Below are 16,624 nucleotides of genomic sequence, written 5' to 3'. Positions count from 1 at the left end.
AGGTGACTGACTGACTGCAGGGGGATGCTGGAGAGCTATGTTCTCTTCTAAGAGAAGCCATGGCATGTGCAGATGTTGGCTGTCTCAGGCAAAACTCCTGGCAGTCATTTACTTATGGATGTTCCCAGGTTATTTTTTTCCTGGAGCAACCATTTTTACTATGGGAAAAAAAGACTGAATATCTGTATACTCATGGTTTTTCCAGTGAGAGTAGCGACTCTCCCAGGAGAAACTGAGTATCTGTATTGGGCTTCAGACACTTTACTCTGTGCATACTTCTGTAGCGTTCTTTGTTCAGCTCATTTTTATGACCGCACATTTCTTAAAATAGGTGCTGGGTTTCAGTTCATCTCTGAACCAAGCCTAATGTTTGCAGACCTTACTGTCTCTAAGCACCTTGTTAAAGACAATAGCAGTAAAATCGGTGTGAATTCTGCACGGGTATGGTATATAGGAATATACTTTTCCTTTGCTTATAAATACAGCGTCCTCTGTGGCAGAAAACATATTAGTTGCAATGGTTTTAAATAACAATGAAGTAATTTATTACTGTCTTGCTTTTGAAAACTTCTAGCATCCAGATACCCTAAGCCACTGGTACCTTTTGAAAAGCCAATGAAGTGGATAATATCACCAGAGTCAACTAATAATTTTGGTACAGTAAAAAATATTAAAACTTTTGGTGCAGCATAAAGCCATCAAAACTCATTATGAAAACCCCTTGCTTGCTTGTTTTGATGAAGTTGGCATGTTTTTCTAACAAATAAAGTATGCAGTTTTGTTCATATTCACATTAATCTAAAGACTAATTTTTCAAATGTCAGCACTTTTCATCATTGCTCTTTGGCTTATTGTTAACTTTATCAGTAAAAATATGTTTCCCTTTCCCTATCCTTGTGGACAGCTTTATGAAGTAGTAAAGGTTTAGCAGCTAGTTAACCTCTAGTTAATGGTGAAATGGACTTTATTGATTTTTGAAACAGGTTTGTTCACTCCCTACATTTTGACACTGCAGGCCTCATACTTCAGTACTAAAAAACCCGGCTACATCTGGCACACTACACATTCAAATGTAATAATCCAAGTAATCTCATTACTAAAATATATTCATTTTAAAAAGCAATAACTATAATGTGCATATTAAGTGAAGTGGAAGGGGTTCGTTGTTCCTTTATTTTCTCAGCAGTCATCTGGTTCCACTACAACATCTAAATTAAAAGTAGATAAATAAAAACATGCTGCCTTGCTTGAGCAAGAAGATGATGTGAAGTTTACTCATAGAAGTGCTGACAGTTCTGTTCATCTTATTTATTATTTAGTGAAGGCTCACTGTATGCTACATACAGAAATTTAAAATAGAGAAGACCAAGGTAGACTAAGGAAACAAACACATGTTCTACAAGCAAAAGAGAGAGAGAGAAATAAATGTGTGCTTATTTTTTTAAAAAATACAACAGGTTTGCTTGAGTCTTTAAATGCATACTGACAACACTTCAGTTAAACACACCATATCCTTTTCAGCTTTTGCCCTTTATGAAGCATTTGCTTGGTTTTAAAGGCAGAGGAAATCCTTCTTTATCCAACATGACTGATCCAAAACGTTAGAATGTTCCTAGTATGAAGAGTTATAAGTAGTTTGCAATATGTTACTCTCTAGATAACTATAGATCACTTTCTCAAGTTTTTGCTTGGCAGTAGCAGTTAGGACACGACAGCATTTTCTTTGCCTATCTGCCAGTTTCCATTTGTGTCTGATACTTTGTTTGTTGGATTCCTTTGGAAGGCTTGTTTCTGTGTAAAATTCATTCATCTTAGGATCATAGGAAAGTAGGGCTGGAAGGAACCTCACAAGGTCATCTAGTTCAACCTCCTGCTCAAGGTGGGATCATCCCTGGCTGAACCATCTGTAGCAGGGAGCTTGGGGCTCCTGCTGCTTTAAGGAAGGCAGGCTGCAGGTAAGGCAGAGGGCAGTTGAGGAGCCACATGACCCAAAGGGGTCCATGTCTGGCTGCCGGGGGCTACACTTACCCAAAAAGGTTAAAAATCCATGGCCTAATTCCTTTGGAAGGCTTGCCTAGTTCCTTCTATGGTGTTGGGTAGCGTTTTTGTGACGAGGGTGACTTCCGGGCCTGATGTTAGCTCTGTCCCACTGCCACACTTTGTTAAATAATTAGGATGTTAAATAGGCAGGAGACTGCCCTTCTAGTGCCCCAGTTGTAATGGGGCAGTGTTTACATGCTCCAACCACCCCTTACGTGCCCCATGGCTTGCAGATGTTATGCTGTTATAATAAACTGCTCCAGCTCACAGCCGGGCTGAATCCAGACCTCTGTAAGGTCCGTAGCATACTGCCCCCCTCTCACAGGGTCCTCTTTCACTCAGCCCTCTAGGCCACATACACATCGCCCTACTTCCTTGGAGATCATTAGTCTTGTCCTCTTACACTTCCGGCAGCCCTAGTCCAGCCTGTTGGGCCTGTCCCACGGTCCTCATCTGAGTGGCAACTGCCTGATTTGCTCTCTCTTGCCCCTCAAGCAGCCCTAGCCCAGCTTATTGGGCCACTCACTGGGCCCTCATCTGAGTGGCAACTTCCTGATTCACCTAACTCAGGGCTAACTCTGCCCTGGCCCTTCACCAGGCATCTGTGGACCTTCCTGTGCCAACACTCTGCCCCTTCCTTTGAGCCTTCTTGGACTCAGCCACTTCCTCATAAGCTTAGCTGGCCCCACAATTCTGCCCTTTCTCTCTAAGGGTTCGGGGTTTCCCTCCTTAAAGGCTCAGGGGCTTCCTAAAGCGTGCCTGGCCCAACTTACCAGGGTCATCCACCCCTACAGGCTCAGGTGCTTAAAGGAGCTTACCTGGCTTACCTGCCACCACACATTTTCTCAACCCACTGGATTGGGGGGGTGGGGGGGGGCGTGCTAGGGTTTAGGCGCCCTGGCCTGCCTTACACTGGGAAAGGTCTCACCTCTGGTATTTACACGGGGGTTGTCACACCACCGGCAGTCCCACCAGTCCTCCCTATCCTGGCAGGGTGCAGTTTTAGGTCTTGCCTAGGACCAGGAGCCTCCAAGCCATCTCCCTAGCTCCTGCCCTTCCCTCCAGGTGTTCTGGGAGCAACTCAGCTTGATGTTGCCTCCTTGGCTGCTCAACCCTGACTGCTGCCTTTCTGGCCTATGTTTGAAAATGACCGGTGTGATCAGCCACCTGGGGGCTGTCTGCTTTAGCCCTTAAATTGATGGAGCAACCCATGGGTTGAGAAACTCTGCTCTAAAAAACCCTGAGATAATTTTAAGGATGTCATGGAGTTCTAGCGCTGTCAGGTGTACAAATGTGATTAGCAAGATAAATCGAGAGTTCAGGAATTCATAGTGTTAAAAACGTTCTGACTTGTTGGAGTCATTCTCAGTTCTTTGCAGCAGAAGAATGACTCTATTTTCCTGTAGTTGGAAAATGTAGTTAACTCATTTTCCATGGGCTGTCTTGAGTCTTAACAAGCACTGCCTTTATGTCTACAAACGTTGGGAACCATTGTCATGGGGGCTAGAAATGTATGCTTAAAATTCTTCTGCTTGCCCGGATCATCCATTACCAATTTTATTTGTACAGTTGAAATCTTTTTGTCTCTTGCTGCTTTAAGTCTTCCATTAGTTCAGTAGCATTACATAGCTGCTTGTGTTGCACAAAGCTATAAATGCAGCATCCATTATTGAATAGCAGCTAGCTTTCTTGAGTACATCTTCACTTTTTGTGTATTTAAATCTTTACAAAATCTCAATTTGCACTTTCATCTTTAATTCATACAGTAGGCTGAATACAGAAATTTCGTCTTGATTACTGGACTTGATTCTCCACTCTGAAATGTTCCATTTATTTCTCTGATTTAAAGACAATAGTTTTGTTTTTTTTTTGTCAGCTGCTTTTTCACAATCTGTCGGTCGGTAATCTGAAAATACAAATATTTGAAATAGCCTTTCAACCAAACTGTTTCTGCGACTGGAACCTTTTATTTTGTAATGTCAGTCTGTTGCTAGAAGAACATTACAACTTCCATTTTAACCATTTTGCTATGTGATCAGTTAGGAAGGTAAAATGGCTAAAAAGGATCAAGATCTGATTGAAAAAAAAAAAGTTAGGAAATAGAGGAAAGGAACAAAGAAAATAAGTCTGAAGGTATTCCTTTTTTTTTTTTTAAGAATATTCATGGAAGAAACTTTGACAGCTCCAGGATGCTTGCTCGCTCTCCATATTTTTTTTTTTTGCCCCTTGTTTAATAGCATAACTAGAGAAAGAAATACTTGTTTAATTTCATATGAATTATAGATAGAGGAACATTGAAATGACAAATATTTTGATGCAAATTTTTAAAAGGGTAGTGTCAAAGTTGACACACCATCATTTAAAGAAGGCTGTTAAAATTTTATGTTGTCAACTCATTTTATTGGCAAAATTATGGATTATCAGAAGTGAAAAATTCACTGGATTTTTTTGAATGCTCTTTTAATTTTTGCATTTCTTTTTAGGTAGGTCATTGAACATAAACAAAGTCAGCCTTGTTTTAGGGTATCTAAACTGCAGTGTTTAGGTTGCAAATTTGTAACATGGTGAATTAGAGATTTACATTTGTCTGTAATAGTTTCTTCAATTATGGAAATATCTCTATTGGTCTGATTTTTCAATTATAAAAAAGTTGAATTTTACAAACCTTAAATATGGGATTAAACTACTGTGTTCCTTTATCCAAAAATAAATCTTATTCTTTCCTGATCCTGAGAGAGATTTTTCCAATGCAAAATGATGACAAATTAAGATGAAAAGTGTTGAATTTGGCTCTTAGGCCAGAGCTCTGTTTATGAATGGTAGAAAAGCACTGTCCTACGATATATGTTGTCCATCAGTGCCTGTAAATTAACAGATCTTAAACTTAACTTGCTGCTACCTGCCCTGAAAGCAAATGTTTATTCAAAAAGTATGTTTTAAATTAGAATATCTTGTACCATAATTAATTGGATATTATACACTACCATAATATCTTTTTTTCATTTGATATGGAATAAAGGTTTTTCCCTTATCCTCTGCTCTGCATTTCATGAATGTTTTCCTGAGCAGTTTTTGTGGATTATCTACCACGTTTATCCAGCAATAAATTGTTTTAGTGTCTGACACGTTGATTGCATCCTCATATGCAGTGCATAACAAATGCAACATTGGCTAGGAGCCTTTAATATAGTACCCTATTAATTAAACACTGCACTGGCCATCTTCTTTCCATGTTTTATGTATTTATAGCAACAGGAAAGTATGTGGCAGGTGTAGCAACTGGCAGTCCCCCATCCCCCCAGTTTGGGTTTTTGCTCTTTCTTATCTGAACTAGGAGGCATTAGATGAAAATGAATATGTTCACCCAGTAGGTTGTTAGATATCTGCTTTACATACAGAGATCTTTTTGTTTTTCCTAAAACTTAAAAATGAGATTCATCTTATGGGGCTATACTAGTAAGGTAAAATTTTAAAAGGTGTTGAATCTCTTGCCCTGATACTCGGCATTTATTGTATGGTTTTAAAGTTCAGCACAACAAACTTAATACAATTGGTTTTTTGTGCATCTTGTCCATCAGTCCAGAATTCTTGCCTAGTATAGGCCCTTTTCTTGCCACAGAGTACTTGTAAAGGATATTAAATTCCCTTTCTAATGGACACAGAAAATACTTTGTTTTGTTTTTTGTGTTTTTGAAGTCCTCACTGCCCTGATGATGATTCACTTGGCAAGTGACTTGCTGGTTTTGCCTTGTCAGGCAGGTTGGAGAGAAACTTGTGTTCTGGACTGATGGATCTGAGGCACAGAAATTAACTTCCAGGTAAGAAATTATCCTTCCATCTGTTTATGGGGTAGGATTTACTAGATCTACAATTGTAGTGGTTTCCTTAGTTGTTTAGTTTGGCTCTCCTGCCTCTCCCCTCCCCCCTACTTTCTCAAAATCCACTGAGTAGACTAGATTTTTCTATTACGTATTGCAAATTCAGTACAATACGAGAACTGTTTTTCTTACTTGTTTTAGTTTCAGGTAAAACTTGATGTTAGCTAGCTGTAGTCTACATTTTTAAAGAACAGCTATCAGTTAACACCCATAACTGATTGTCTATTAGAGTAAAAAACAAATTATTCTTGCAAGTTTTAAAATAAAAGTATTACAAAATATGACTTCATACAGGTCATGACATATTTTACCAGTAGACAGTACGTGTTTTTTCAGGGCTGCAAGTGTTTTTGTATTCAGATCACTGAATAATTTTTTCACTTATTAGCATTAGTACTTTTTTTACCATGTTTGACTAACTTCTGGAATAATTCTGTTACTCCATCTAATCACCGTCGTTTCAGGTAAAAGGTATAATCTAATCTATAAATTGCTAAATGGTACTTCAGGAAGTGATATCAGCCACAGTTAGCAGATTTTAGTATATAATTGGATTTGATGCAGATTGGATAATACAATATTAACGTTCTAATTTTCATATATATATTGTCACTCAACCCCAGTGCTTTTGCTGTTAAACTGAACCACATAGAGGAACATAAGACTAAAGAGTTAATGATTTAAAACATGTTAACTATACATGTATAAAGAACTTTGATTTGAGAAGTGGTTTTAAAAACTGAGCCTTTGTTACTAGTGCATGCTGTATGTCTTACTCTTTACTAACATGCCACTGATATGACCTGATCAATACAAGTCATTCTCCTTTCATTTAATTTTTCCTTCTATAAAACATAATTCTTCTCATCCTGCTGTATCCTGGAGGACTGGAAAAGGAGCTTTCTCGAAAATCTTCTTCTGCCAAGGCTGTTTCATTTTCAAGTGCTTTTTCTGTATTGAATTCAGAATCTGAATATAATTCTTGAAACTGAAGAACACTTAACTGATCTTGTAGGGTTTACTGGATGCTGCTGCTTTTTTTTTTTTTTTTTTTTTTAAGGTCAAGGGTCTCTTGTTTAGCATTGCCAACTGAGATTGTAGATTGTCCTTTTTTGCAGCTGAAAAATTGTACCTTTTTGTGAGCCTTGAAATCCAAAATATTTGAAATTGGTTTTTATGAATCATCTGGGAAATGTTTTGAGAATTTTGCTTTTCAGGTGTTGGAAAGCAATACGTCTTAAGAGTGACTTTGTGATATTAGTTTACTTAATATAGCGCAGGTTTCTGTGATTTAGGATTCTGAGGCTAGAACTCTGTTTATTTTCTTGAGTGAAGAAATATTTCTTCAAAATAATGAAGAATTTTGTGAGTTTTAGTGAGAATGCAGGCATGTGTGGTAGAGCATGGCTGGGTGATCAAGTAGCTGTTCCTGTGTATTTTCTCTTGGAAGGCAGTGTCTTGGCAGCCTCTGCTACAGCAATCTGCAGCAGCCTTTCTTCTCCACTGTTAGGTAACTTGTGTTCCATGATTTTTTTTGTCCCGGTCTAGGCAAAGGTGGTATCATTTTACAGGTTCACAGATGTTTAAGGCTGGAAGGGACCTTGTGAGATCATTGGGTCCAGCCCCACCTTCTCTGGGCAGGCAAGATTGCTGGGGTCAAATAATCCCAGCAAGGTGTGTGTCCAGTCTCCAGACTTTTTTCAGAGTCTGTGTTGTCAAGACTGAGCAAAAGATCTCTATCAGCTGTCTTGAAACTAAGATGGTTTGGCATCCTGGGTGATATTTCCGTGTTATCTGTAAGAACATACAAACTTGTGCCCTGCATCAGACCAGGTTGTGCTGACCATTGCCTTCAATAAACAGGATTTCACCTTGGGTGATAGGCACACAAACAGATTACTGTAAGGTAAAGGAAGTTAGAGATTTACAGTGTCATCAACTACTCCACAGTCACAGCTTGTTTTCATGCTCTTACCCTGGGGTCAGTGAAAGCAACGTGGCAGTAACTTGCTCTTCAAAGATTCGCGGGTTTTATTGTAATATCTTTTATTGGACTGATTGTGCAATGGGGAGAGATGTTAGCCAAGCTTTTGGGCACGAAGTGTCTTTTCTCAGATTGAGCACTTCGTGCCTGAAAACTTGCCTGAAAATGTCTTTCCCAGCTGTACAGTTGGTCCAATAAAAGCTCTTACAATCCTCACCCCACTTTGTTCTTGCATAGTTCCTGAACCATCACGGCCACAACAACGCTCCAGCCCTTCAAAGAATAACTTGCATCAGGAGGTAGACTACTGCAGGGCTGGAGCATGTGTGGGGAAAGTTATGGTGGAGTACCTCACATACTTGCCCATTTTACCTCTTAGTACTCGTGTGCTCATTTGCTTAAACTTATACAGCATTGCATATGTCAAAGGAAAACCTACTTAAAACGTTAAGGAATAACTGACTGTAGGGGGCACTTATTTCTATTCTTCTACTATCTTCTTCCTTCCGCCTCATATCATAAACACCTCCCATACCCAGAACAACAGAAGCATGAGGTTCATATATCTTATTTTAAAGAGTGCGTCTACTATTTATAAAACAATACAATACATTTCTGAATCCTGTTAAGCTGTTAGCCTCAATTATATCTTGCAGTGATAAGTTCGAGTTAATTATGTATTGTATACAAAAAAAATTACTTTTTAATAGCTTTAAGCTTGTTCTGTTCATTTTCACTGAATAGAATGCCAGCAGATTGAACACTGTGAGCTAACTGTAAAATCAGTTTATTAGCTACATCAACAAGGATAACTAATACTTTCACGCTTTATCTGAAGAGGCCACTGACTTACACAGTCGGTCTAAAAGTTTTTAAACCAGAATTGTCAGAGTTGGATGGAAAGCACAACAACCTTTTGAATTTTTTGTTTGGCACAAGGTTTGTAACATCATGCTCTGAGTGGAAAGGTGTCCATCTTCTTGGTAGCTTACATGCCCAGATTTAAGAATATCAGAGTGGATAGATTCTCCTGTAGCCAGGTCTTGAGAGTAATAGAAATTTAGGGGAAAATACGAAAAAACAAGGAACGCTACAGCTCAATGTAGTGACTTCCTGCTACACGCCAGAACACTTAAACAGGGGCTCAAAGAAGTAGAGCTCTCATCCTCGGGTCTGTGATTTAGGGTCTTTAACCATACCCCCTCACTATCCACTATTCCTTCCCCTTCCCATCCCTTTCCCATTGAAGAAGGTAGCCAGGGAGAATGCATTGTTCCTCATGGAACTAGTCTCACCTTCCACCCTTCATGAGTTGTGTTTGGTCACTAGCTGAGGCAGTCTTTTAGGTGAAACCCATTTATTGAGCTAGAACTTAATGATGAATTTGCTTCTTTTTTTATCTTTGGGAGGAGCTGTTAAAACAGCAGGACTGTTATTTTCAGTTAAGTTCCACTTTTTGGTCTTCTCATAAGTGCTGTATGGCTGTAGCCTGTGACTAAGCAGGAGGACATTTGTAGTCAGGTGTGCAAGGAGAACCATAGAATCGTAGGGCTGGAAGGGATCCCTAGGGTTATCTAGTCCAGGGGCAGGCAATTATTTTGGGCGGAGGGTTGCTTACCGAGTTTTAGCAAGCCATTGCGGGCCTCATGACAGGCAGTCCAGGGCAGATGAGTATTAATTTTCTAAATTTTTAGGGGCCCCATGGGCCGGATAGAATGGCTTGGTGGGCCACCTTTTCCCCACCCCTGATCTAGTCCAACCTCTTGCACAGATGCAGGACTTCCTATTCTTACAGCATCCCAGAGAGATGTCTATGCAGTCTCTTCTTGGAAAAACTCTTATGATGGTGATTTCACAACTTTTCTAGGCAGCCTACTCTCGTCCAATCAACCCCTTCTCCTCCTCTGGCAGAGATCCTCATTGAAGGACAGGAGCTGGAGAATGTTGAACACTTTGCATACCGTGGCAGGTATCTGTCAAAGGAGGCCAACATTGAAGAGGAGATCCAGTAGTATAGGTTGTGATGTGCCAGCTCTGCCTTCAGAAGACTGAATCATCTTGTGTTCAATGATAACATCAGGACTAGATCAACATTCTTACTATATAAGGCTGTGATAAACCCAACTCTTCTCTAGGGCTGTGAAGTTCAGGTGACCTACAAGGATCATCTGAAAAGCCTGGAATGCCATCACCAGCACTGCCTTCAGAAGATCTTTGGCATAAAGTGAGAGGATCATTGCAGAAATGCTAATGTCCTCACTGATGTTATCACCACCAGTGTGGAAGTGTTGATTATCCAACATAAGTTGCGGTGGACAGGACATTGTATGCCCATGCCTGATATATGTTTACCAAAGCCGCTGCTATACCCCAAACTCAGCCAAGGACAAAAGACATGCAGGCGGCTAGAGGAAATACTTCAAGGACACTTTCAAGGCAAACATTAAGAAGTTTGGTATTGACACTACATATTGGGAAAAACTAGCTTGGACAAGGCTACATGGTGCTGCCTTGTGAGAGAAGGTACTTCTTTCTTTGAGGAAAATTGTCTCACCCTGGAGGCAGAAAAACAGAAATGGAAGGAAAGGAAACAAGACCATGAAATGCATGGTCCAATCCTCCCTCTAGCCACCACCTGTGGCATTTGCAAGAGAGACTGTGGCTCTAGGATCGGCCTTGGCTATCAACCTACTCATCCAGAACCCTTTACTTGATGTGTGGAAGTGATCATCAACAGTGAGGGATTGCCGCCAATGCTGCCGACTGTTCTTTCAGTTGAGAAGAACTTTTTCCTAAGACTTGATCTAAATCTCCTTTGCTGTAATTAAAATGTATGTCTTGGTTATGGTAAGTAGTTAGAAAGCTCCAGATGAAGTACCTCCTCTCCACTGTGGTAGCCTGGCATGGTGAGAGGAACTTCTTAGATAACAAGGTTGTATACCTTCTGAAGCTTTATAGGTTGACATCAACACACTAACTTTCTGGAATCCTAGTGCGAACTAATAAACCACTTGTGTCCACATGCTCTAAAAATATAACTTCATATAAATGGATCATTGCATTTTGCATCATCTTCACCTTCTGAATGATCTCAAGCTGTAGCAGTTCATACAGGTGTTGAGCTACTTGCTTTACTAATTCTACCAGTGCAGACATGCTGGAGACTTACAAGTGGGTGGTGTAAATATTGAACACACTATTTTTTATGTTGCTATTCCAGGCACTGTGGCCACTTTGAAAATATGCTGAACATGTCGGGTGATGGATTAGGCAGGTTCTCTTAGAAAGATATGAAATGAGTCACAGTACCAGCTCCGTCCACCCTTTCTCAGGTCCTGAGATCAGCTGTGTTAGCAAAAAGTGGGGAGGATGCCCAGTGTTTGGCTCAAAACCTGCATGCATAGACTCCTAAATACATGGCCTGATGTCTTTTTCAAATAAGTTCAGTATTTAACAGCTCTCATTAGCTTCACATTCATCACTGCAGTAAATGTTATATATCAAGTAAAAATACAATATAACCCTTTGTTACCTCCTAGCTGGATTAGAACAAAGCAATGTGAGCATATCAGATATGTTATCTTGTTACACTGCATTAGTTCCCCATATCACCCTCCAGCTCTTTGTCCTTGTCTTCCAAGTTTTTTATGGTTTAGGCCCTGGATATTTAAAAGTTTACCTACTACTACAACAGTACCTCAACCCCTGTAATTAATAGCAGTCTGTACCCTTGTTATATCATTTTACTTTTAATCGTGTACTAATGAGGTACTAATGAGGAAAAGATCCATGATATCAGAACATAAATGCTAACATTACGTATACCGGCTCTTTGGGAAATGGATGACTACTTGCTGCATGTTGAGTGCATCTTTTAAAGAAGTGTTGCTGCTTTTTTATGTCTGTGTCTTTGTGCATTATTAATTGTACTGTAATTTACTGCCTTATTGCAAAGACTTATATTTTTTTTTTATATTTCTCTTGTGTGTTAAGTTTTTTGTACTCTCTGGTGCCTAAGTTTTCTGCCAAGAGCTTGCTATAGGCACCTGGAGTGTCCTTAATGTGCATCTGTAGGTGCTGCTATTCTGACTGGCTATAATTTATGAATCCCAGAAAGGCATAGGTAAGAGATGTCTCCTACCCATGCCTTTCTGGGATTCATAAACCATGTCACTCCATGCCTTAGTTCTCTGAGGGGCTGTAAACAAGTTATGCTCTTGGCACACCTAACCCACAGTTACAGCATTTAACCAGTCACAAATACTTTGATTAAAAGCATGGCGGATGCAGGTGGTGGCTCTACCCATCTTTTATGCCATCATCTAGTAGTTAACAATCACCTAAGAAGTGAAATACCTGGATTTAATGCTGTGCTTGGCTAGAAGGACTTTAAACCCTCATCTGTTACCTCCTAGGGTAATGCTGTAAATACTAGGCTGGGATGGAAACACTCCACACTTCCTGTAGACTGTGCTCCTGAGCAGTCAAGAGTGCAAGATTCATGGGTTTGGGCCCTACATACCTAACAGGCTACCTGCTGTTATAATGCCTCAACCCCTATAATTGAGAGGAGCGGTCTGTACCCTTTTAAACTTTATAATGAGGGCAGTCCTCTGAGGGGAGTCCTGTCTTCAGTCCTTGCTCTCAGAGTTCATGCATTTTATCCAGTGAGTCTAATGCAAGATGCATAAGTGATCCCCAGACAGGCATGAGAACATAAGGTTTGTCCCTTCCAGATGAATGTTTTCATCACCAGGTTGTAGAGTCACTCCCTGTTCTGGTCTTTCTAGCCCCAATAAGTAATATATTCCCAATTGCACAATGGTCCGACATCCACAGGAGGATGGAGAATGCCCCTTGCCTATAGCCTGGTGGTAAGGTAAAAGAGGTGGGTTTGAACCTTCTTAAACGGTGGAAGGCCCAGAACCCAGGTCTCTGGTTTCCAAGCCAGTGCTCTAGTCACCATGGCTAATGGTCTGTTTGGAAATGAGCCTTGTTGTTTATGCGTGTTCTAAAGCTCTTTTGTGTAAAGATGCTCATGAAATTGTTCTAGCGCAGGCAACTTCATGGCATTCTCTGAGGCTATTTTATTGTTTTATTGAAACCAGTTTTTAGAGTTTTATTTTTTACATAATTTAGATGTCTTTTGGATACTATTTCTAGGGATACCAATATTTTCATTACTTTTCATTGTTTTCTGCCTTTTGGGGTATAATGAGATGCTACAGACAGTTAAGCACTTCACGTATTGCAACGGAATTGAAATACTGGTCAATTAGACTAATTTTCTAATTTTATTTTGACTTGTCTAGAGAAGTTGGAAGTTGCACCACCATCTACAGGACAGCTGAAGCACGGTAAAAGAAAAATATTTTTGTTGAATATAGTTCATTTCTGTATGCAATTAATTGATTCTTTATATTTTAAATACTTTGTCTTAATTTCATGTAATTGTACATAAGCTTGCCTTGTAACTCTTTCTTTAATCTTAGAATGTGACCTGGCTAGATTTTGTAATAGCCACATTTTGCAGAATAATACTGCACCATTGTATCTTATTGTTATTAATGTTAAATTTCCAAGAACCCGAGTGCAAACTACTGTCAAGCGCCAATATAAAATGTTTTGTTAGCTTAAAGCTGTTTTGCTACTTTTAGCCAATTTTTTTGTATTTTTAATGGCCAGTCAAAATTCTGGTCCCCGGGCTTCCTGCAAAACAGACGTTAACAATTTTTTGTCTACTATGTTATATTTTAAATGTCAGAAGTGAGGTGAGGACTTCTGCATAAATATCAGACAATTTCTGAGAATTGAAAAGTAAAGTTGGCTTGGTTATAATAGAGTGCTCTCTTTTTAAGGAATTGATTTAGACTGTTAGATGCTGAAATTCACAGGATTGATTGATTTTTTTTTTTATTATTATTTTTTTTTTTGCTTTCCATCAAATATTGTATATCTATATATATTTGTGGAATAGTGGGTTGAAATTTATTTTCAACTATGTCTATGTCCACTAAATTCTTTTTCATGATCATTTTGGCAAACATTTACCAACAGATCTTAGCTTTAAAATTATTTTTTGGGGGCAAACTTTAAACACATGACAAATTTGAAATTTGCTTTGCATTTGAAGTCGTAAGCCAAAGTTAATTTTGTGAAATGATTGAATACACGAAGAACGAATGCATAACTTTTTGATTGGAGATATTTTGTGAACTGGGGGAGGGAGAAACATTTGGGTCAAGTTTTAGGTACAACAGAAGGAACCTAAGTAAATCTTGTTTTATATTAGTGGGCAAATACATGTGTGCACACTTGCTGTAGTTGTCATAGTTGTTTGTAGTGTAAATTATTTGAGGACCGTGCCTGTGAAGTGTATCAAATCCTATTGACGTGAGCAAGAATCTAATTAGACCTTTCTGTAGATCCTTAAGAGTACACATCTTGAAAGACATGGAAGGTGTTCATGTTATGACAGTTTTCAAATGACCATAATATTGAGTTATTTCAAGAAGAACCTCTTTTCCTGAACTTTGGTAGTGGAAGGAGAGGAAAAGAGGATGAAATACAGGAAGTGAGATCAAGCTCAATATGAGTAACAAGTAGGGGAGAAACCTTAAGTACACTGTTTCAGCACTAAAGAAACATAAAGGAAGATGCAGTCCCTCACCTGAGGAGCCAAGAGCTTACATAAATCAGTACCTAATGATTAAACAAAGAAAAAGTTGCACACTTGCAAATCATTCTTAAGCTATACTTAATGTTTTCTCTAATGTGATATAACATTTGTGGGGCCTACTGATTGGGGAATCTAGGAGTATATTGTGGATTTAAAACTATGTATATTTGAACTGTCTGGCTCTAGGCAATGCACACTGCAAAATCAAAAAACTGAAGTTTTCAGGAGCGAATGAAGAGGTTGGAAACTATTTACATGGGCAAGGGGGAAATTGCAGGGAAAGGAAACAACTAGGCACATCCCCTGTTAGTGGGAAATGCAAGTCAGAAGCATTGTGGACAATCTGACAAGTTTTTAAATATATTTTTAAATATTACATTGCATGTGTTCTGCAGTAGGAAGGATTCTAGTGTCTGCCTGTCCAAAATTAAAGCTTTACTAAGAATGTGTAGTGTAAGTAAATACATGATCCAGGTGCTGTTACCACTGACTTCCTATTGCAAGTGGTATGCCTATGTTGTTCGGAGTAAAAACAGAAAGTTCAATACGACAACTACTACCAAACTTCATAGAAGCATCAGGGGAAAAAGACTACTGCATGTGTGACATTATGTATTGTTTTCCCATTTGTCTTTTTAAATGAGATATTAAGATGAGCAACCAAAACTTGGGTTTATTTAAATTAGTGGATACTTACTGTCCCTTGTTGCTCATTTTTTTCAGTGTTCTTCCACAATGCATTACCTTTTGTGGGGTTTGGATTTTTGGATAATGCAATTATGATTGCTGCGGTAAGTCTGTCTTCTAATTTTGATCCAGGAACAGTAATGTTTCTCAGGTTTAAAAAAAGAAATAAAACGAATGAACAGAACTAAATATTTGAAGAGTTATTTATCTTATAAAAGAGAATAAAGATACTTATTTTGTTAATCTGTCTCCCTCCTCCCCCATATTGTCACATTTGTTTCTATTTTAATATTTCAACCGGAAAAATTTTCACATTAGAATTATAGAATCATTTCAAAATTGACTCTCTCTGTGCCCTGTTAATAGTAGTGATGTTTCATGTCTGAAGAATAAGAATTAAAAGTTGAGCTTAGTTCTGCCCAGGCTGAAAAATAGCACTCAGTCTTCTTGCTTTTAAAGAGTGGTATGTAGCAGGTGTTTCATGAGTCAAGAATTCTTTTGAGTCTTTTGACTGCAGCCTACTTGTTTTGTGGCACTGGGCATATCATTAGCCTCTCTGCTTCATTGCACTAAGTTTATGAGAGATACTGAACATAGTAGGAATGCACTTGTATAGAATATTAAGATTTGCTTATAAATAGTGCTGTGGAAATGTAATATAGAGGTTGAAATTATGAATTGGGATAGCACTTTCAAAGTTTCTATCTATTTGAAAGCTGGAGCACAGGTCAAAACATAATTCAGATTTAGAATTAGATGATTAATGCTGTAAGGCATGCTACTTGATGATGTTGTCTGTGCTTTGGCAGGGGGGTTAGGAGTGGGAAAAGGGGAAGATCCAGGGGAGGACCCAGAGTGGGGTACACCAATGCAGTTGTACTCCCTTTGGTTGAGTCATACATGAGAGCTCAGTATGGGATCTGCCCTGAACCCCTGCTTTCATGTGGCGTTGGAGCCCAGGGACTGAGTGCTGCTGCTGCTCTTCCTTTCCCTTGCTGCTGAATTCAGCAGGGAGGGGAAGGTTCAACAGCAGCAGCATTCAACCCCTGGGGTTTGGAGCCATGCCAGAGCAGGGGCTCTGGCTAGCAGTTGCATAACTAGGGATGGGCAAGAGGGGCACCTGCCAAGTCCTCACCCTGGGAGCATTGCCATGCCAGGAACTCCAAAAAAAGTTCCCGGCTCCTACTGCTTTCAGAGCTCTCCTGCAGGGTTTGCCCTGGACCCAGCTCTGTTTGTTATGCCAGGGCTGGCCAGACCCAACCAGGTGGTGAGCTCAGAGCTCAATGTGCATGTGCGGCACAGCTAAGTATTTGGGAGGATGCGGGGGCTGTGTCCGTGTCCCGTCTCCCCCCCCCC

General features: G+C 39.5%; 1 protein-coding gene across 6 annotated transcripts in view; it reads left to right on the top strand.

Annotated features, from left to right (window-relative positions):
• TMEM65 (transmembrane protein 65) overlaps positions 1 to 16,624 on the top strand; it is a 90,923-nt gene that overhangs the window by 13,942 nt on the left and 60,357 nt on the right. For 5 of the 6 annotated variants that reach the window (XR_003095186.1, XR_003095187.1, XM_025209900.1 and 2 more), the window contains exons 1-3: positions 33 to 655; positions 13,215 to 13,259; positions 15,305 to 15,372. Coding sequence is in view for 4 of the 6 variants with exons in the window: in XM_025209900.1 (XP_025065685.1) it covers positions 616 to 655; positions 13,215 to 13,259; positions 15,305 to 15,372 (153 nt within the window). In the remaining 2 variants the exon portion in view is untranslated. Of the gene's footprint in view, positions 1 to 32; positions 656 to 13,214; positions 13,260 to 15,304; positions 15,373 to 16,624 lie in introns of those variants that run through there. The other variant, XM_014522187.2, reaches the window with a different exon arrangement.

Source organism: Alligator sinensis, unplaced genomic scaffold, assembly GCF_000455745.1.
Source record: "Alligator sinensis unplaced genomic scaffold, ASM45574v1 scaffold681_1, whole genome shotgun sequence".
NCBI classification, from domain to species: Eukaryota; Metazoa; Chordata; order Crocodylia; family Alligatoridae; genus Alligator; species Alligator sinensis.
This window is presented reverse-complemented; position numbering and strand designations above follow the sequence as displayed.